This window comes from Diachasma alloeum, unplaced genomic scaffold (assembly GCF_001412515.2).
Source record: "Diachasma alloeum isolate Michigan unplaced genomic scaffold, Dall2.0 Dall_scaffold_00909, whole genome shotgun sequence".
Classification (NCBI taxonomy): Eukaryota; Metazoa; Arthropoda; class Insecta; order Hymenoptera; family Braconidae; genus Diachasma; species Diachasma alloeum.
In genome coordinates this window covers 25,759-31,440 of record NW_021681027.1, presented here as the reverse complement: position 1 = coordinate 31,440, position 5,682 = coordinate 25,759, and the positions used below count along the sequence as shown (strand labels likewise).

The following is a 5,682-nucleotide window of genomic DNA, read 5'->3' as shown; positions in this document are numbered from 1 at the left end:
TGTCCATAGACATCAGCGCCAAGAAGGATGTCAATTGGTGCTGGTGTGAGAAAATCGGGATCAGCGAGCTGGAGTCCTTCCAGATGATCCCATGTGAGCTGACTTGGTGAGAATGTCGGTAATGAGGTTGTGAGCTGGCCGAGAGCATAGGCAGAAACTCTGAGCTGAAAGTGAGAGCAAGTGGACTGTATTGTGAGCCGAACCTTGCCTAATGCCGGCCCAGATGCCGTGTCTCCAATCCCCGATATTCGTAGCTGTGTCTTGAGCCTTAACAGCCCAAGCTGACGAACGAGCTGGTCTGAGATGACGGAGATTTCCGACCCTGGATCGATGAGTAGACGAACCTGATGAGCTGGCTGATCTCGGCGTACCAAAAGCGCAAGGTTGGTAGCCAGAAGGACCCCAGAGCGGAAGTCTTGAGCGGATCCGGAATCTGAATGGTGACCTGAGCAGGAGACGGCAATCTGAGCTGGTGATCTTCATTCCGACGACGTTGACTGGCCTTGGTCACCAGTCACCACCATGGGGATGTCGTTCTCGTGGGTGTAGGTCACCACCGGAACGGCCTTTTGCTGGGTTGAGTTGGTCTGTTGCCTCTGCTGAGCTGGACGTTGAGGCTGACTCGATGGCTGGTTGTGGAGCATCGAGTGGTGGAGGCCCCCGCAATACTGGCACTTGGTCTTGGACCTGCAGTCCCTCACCGAGTGCCGACCAAGGCAATTGTAGCAGAGGTAGCGACGCTCTACTACCTCCCTACGAGCTGATACCGAAAGTTGACGGAAGGATGAGCAGGATGTGAGGTAATGGTCTGCCTCACACATCGAGCACGGGTACGTGACCTTCCCCGATGGAGCGGACTTGGGAGCTGGCCTCGATTTTTGTGGTGGTTGAGCGGTGCCGTGGTGAACCTTCGCAGCGGTCGACTGCTTGGATGAGCTGACATTGGAGGGCTTTGTGGCAGGAGCATGAGGAGCCGAGTTAATCTCGATGCTCTCCATCGCGTGAGCTCTCCCAGTGAGGAAATCCTTGAAGTCCTTGTATGAAGGATACTCCGCCGATGAACCGACCTTGACCTCCCAGGCTTCACGAAGCTTTGAGCTGAGCCGTTGCGAGACCGTATGTACGATCACCTGGTCCCACTGGGAGGTTGGGGAGCCGAGAGCCTCCAGAGCGTTAAGTGCCTCAGAGGTGACAGTGAGCAGGGCATTGAGCTCTTTGGCACTGTGAGAAGTCATGGTTGGGGGACTGAGGAGTTGTTCCAAATGAGCTGAAATGAGCAGTCGCTTATTCTCGTAGCGAGACAAGAGCAGTTCCCATGCAATCGAGAATGACTCATCCGAGATCGTAAGATTCGCGATGCGTTGAGCTGGCTCCCCTGAGAGACTAGTACGAAGATAATGCATCTTCTCCACGTTGGATAGATCCGTATTCGAGCCGACCAGAGACGTGAAAAGATCGCGGAACGAGCGCCAGTCCGCATAGGCCCCTCCAAACTTGGGCAGAGAAATCTCAGGGAGATAACGCTTGGAGTATGTGGGTTGAGCCGTCCCAGACGCGAAAGACCGACGAGATGAACCTGAGATCCCCCTTTTATCAATGAGCTGACTTAAAATACCCCTTGCCTCATGATAATGCCCGATAGTAATGTCGAACCGATTGTCCTTGAAGTACGGCAATTCAAGGACCCCTTCGATCTTGCCGCTGCCAGCGATGAGCTTCTCATGAGTGCTCTCGAATTTTTCCCAGTAGGTCTCCAGGATCTCGAGTTCACCCTGGAGATTGGAGATTGTGAGGCTTTTCGCCTCTTCTGTGAGCAGCTCCTTGTAAACGCGTTTGATGAACGCTGCCCGAGAGTTATTCAGGCTAATGGTCGCCTCAAATGATACCATAATTGGAAATAAGTGAGCAGCTCAAAAAACGAATGAACCGGAAAAAACCTAAGTAAGGCGACCCCAAAAGCCAAGCAGTGAGCAGTGAGAAGCGATAAAATTAAGTATCCGGTCAGTTGAGCGGCAACAGTAATAACACCAAAGAATCTTAATTTAGTAGGTAGCAGCAGTGAGAGGTTCCGTTGAGCAAGCGCGAGAATTTATTAAAAAATTTAAAAAAAACGAAAAAATGTTGGAAAATATAAAGGGAGCGGTAGCCAAAAAAAACAAAGTTGGATGCTCCAAAAACTTCCAAAAAAGCGCAACAAAAAAGAAATAAAATTAAAGGCCAAAAAAAAGGAAAACTCAAAAGTGTAAACCAAATCCAAGGTTGCAGTGAGCGGTCCAAAATGAGTTAATCCGGATGCATAAACTTTGAGCTGTCAAAAAGGATAAGCGTAAGCGGACAAATCCCAAAAAAAAACTCCGAAAATCCAAAGAAAAAATGGCAAAAGTAGCAAGAGATAATTAAATGCTAGTTAGCCGAGTGAGTGATGTTGAGCTGGACCAGTGCAGGAACGCTGCAGTTGAGAAAAAAGTCCAAAGTCCCGGGGATGAGCTGCTCCAAAATTCAAATATTCCCGCGGGCCGGTAATGCAGTTCCCTGATGATTGGAGAGCTGGACTGGTTGAGGTCCACTGCGTGCGCTGAGCCAACGAGCTGGTCTCCGTAGGTTGAGCACCACTGAACGCGTCACTTCCACTCCCGCCAAAACCCAACAAAAAAAACCCAAAACCGAAAGAAATACCCCACAAATCCGGCTCGAAGGACCAATGTTTTTTGAGGGATCTGGATTTGTGGAGGTATTGATGAAAAAATGTGGGCTTGCGGAGAGTGGTGAGCGGGTCAAAAAATGAACGGAACACGTGCACGTGGTTTTACAAAAACCGTATAATTGTCAATAATAATGTTTATTTTACACTTGTCACAGGTAAAGTCGTTGAGTAAATTCAACTAAAGAGCGGACCGAATTCTTTGAATAGATAATAACTGAGCTGACACGATTATTTATTAATCCGATTACGCGAGAATTGAGCGGTACAAAGAGAAGTTCCTTTAACGAATTCCCGGAAACGAATGAGAGCGAGACACGGGCTTATAGGTGCCACGTGCCCTAATTTTGTGGTCACATGACCTATTCCATTATAATTCGTATGGTAATTTAGAGCGGTCCAGGAAGTGGCGCCTCAGGTGCTGGAATTAATAACCCCCAGTCATCTGAGGTGAGCGCGTCAGGTGTGCGTAAGTGGGGAGAGAATGGATGAGCCTTGCGTGCATTAGTGTGAGGGACCTGTCAGCTGACAGGATTTCCAACACATTCGAACTTGTGGCCATAGATACGGTCGGTGCGCTATATCCGACTAGTCAAGGAAACGTTCATATTTTAACAATACAGGATAATCTGACAAAATATTGTCTAGCTGCTCCTCTTCCAGATCTAAAAACCTCCACTATCGCTTTTGCATTAGCATCAACATTATTCGCTGTTCATCGAGCACCAAAAGTGCTACTTTCGGATAGAGGTACTAGTTTCTTGAGCAAACTTTTCGCCCAAGTCGCCAAAATTTTCCGTGTCAAACAAATTACTACTCCAGGCTACCACCCTCAAACTAATGGCTCGTTCGAACGTAGTCATCAAACCTTAGTCAATTACTTGAGAACCATGATGGCCAAAAATGACGATTGGGACATGATGCTACCATTCGCCATGTTCTCGTACAACACGACCGTCCATTCAGCCACGGGTTTTACACCATTTGAGTTAATTTTTGGGAAAAAGGCACGTACTCCTTCGGAGTTCCCGGACGAAGAAACCCTAGAGACTTACGACGCGTTCATAACTGAATTCATCACCAAACTCGATCAAATTAGGCTCATTGGAGCCGATAATTTAATTGAAGCAAAACAAAAATCTAAAGAAATATATGATCGACACTCTAGACCTGTCGATTTTCAAATAGGTCAATTTGTTGACATAGTCAAAGAACCCCGCCGCGNCGGGGCCTGCGGCCCCTGGACCCCGCTTCTGCGCCTCCTCCCCGTCCCCTCCCCCTCACCTTCAACGGGCCTTCATGACAAAAAATAGTATGTGTCATACGGACCGTGACGTCGGTTTGCGATTCGTGCTGCTAACTTCACACTCATCGCAAACCTCCGTCTACGGTCCTAATGACACAATATACTATAAGGCAGGAGGAAAAAGGGGGAGAAACGATGAATCTCTTCGTAGTACTCTTCTTCACGCTCCTAGCATCGACTGGAGGACAACCTACAGACCCTGGTGACATGATGAAGATCGAGTATCTGTCCAACAACCCGGGACTATTCTACGAACGTTTGCAACCCCTACAGATCGTGGAAAAAGAGTGGCAACAGATAACAACGATAGATTTCATGTCCTTCCATAATACAGTCATCAAAATTCTCTATCCCCAATTCAAAAGTGCGTGGAACCAATGTTCACCTCATTTCGGAATAAGTCGCAAACGTATCCTCAAGGTCAATCAATACATGACCATGCAACTAGAAGTAGAACAGTTGAATCAGCATCTCGAAGATCTATTCAAACCGACCCGCGAGAACCTAGACGAGATTCGTGGCAGGAGGACTCCCCTATTCGGTTTCATCGGCACGCTGCAACAGAAACTCTTCGGGGTCATGGACTATAATGACCACGAGCATATTAATAAGGAAATTAACAAACTACAAAAGCCAGAGTCAAATTACACATTGTTTCGCCACAAAACAACAATCTTGATTTGATTCTAGCCAAGTTGTAAATTTGACTAGTTTGATTATTCAAAATTATTTTGGGGGAAACGTGATACGCCGAATGGGTTCTTTGTATCACTTATGAGTTGACGATACTTAAGAGAGGGATCAACGAGATGAGGAAAGATCGAGAACAACTGGAAACGTTAATAAATATTGACACGCACCCACGATTTAATATTTAACAAATCAACAGTTTATTTANTGCTCCTCTTCCAGATCTAAAAACCTCCACTATCGCTTTTGCATTAGCATCAACATTATTCGCTGTTCATCGAGCACCAAAAGTGCTACTTTCGGATAGAGGTACTAGTTTCTTGAGCAAACTTTTCGCCCAAGTCGCCAAAATTTTCCGTGTCAAACAAATTACTACTCCAGGCTACCACCCTCAAACTAATGGCTCGTTCGAACGTAGTCATCAAACCTTAGTCAATTACTTGAGAACCATGATGGCCAAAAATGACGATTGGGACATGATGCTACCATTCGCCATGTTCTCGTACAACACGACCGTCCATTCAGCCACGGGTTTTACACCATTTGAGTTAATTTTTGGGAAAAAGGCACGTACTCCTTCGGAGTTCCCGGACGAAGAAACCCTAGAGACTTACGACGCGTTCATAACTGAATTCATCACCAAACTCGATCAAATTAGGCTCATTGGAGCCGATAATTTAATTGAAGCAAAACAAAAATCTAAAGAAATATATGATCGACACTCTAGACCTGTCGATTTTCAAATAGGTCAATTTGTTGACATAGTCAAAGAACCCCGCCGCGGAAAGTTTGATAATTTCAACAAAACATCTTATGAAATCGTAGGAATTACTGAACAAGGAAACTTGAAAATTGAAGATGAGAATGGAGAGAGACGTATCATTCACCCTGATAAAGCTAGACTAGCGGTAGATTAAGGTTACTCACTATAATCAAATCACTCTAATTTCTATCGTCCATTGCAATCGATCAAAAAAAAAAAGAG

General features: G+C 46.2%; 1 protein-coding gene across 1 annotated transcript; it reads right to left on the bottom strand.

Annotated features, from left to right (window-relative positions):
- Nucleotides 1-479: 479 nt before the first annotated feature.
- Nucleotides 480-1,889, bottom strand: LOC107045290. Its single transcript, XM_015267503.1, has one exon. The coding sequence runs from the start codon at nt 1,887-1,889 to the stop codon at nt 480-482; it is 1,410 nt and encodes a 469-aa protein (XP_015122989.1).
- Nucleotides 1,890-5,682: the final 3,793 nt, after the last annotated feature.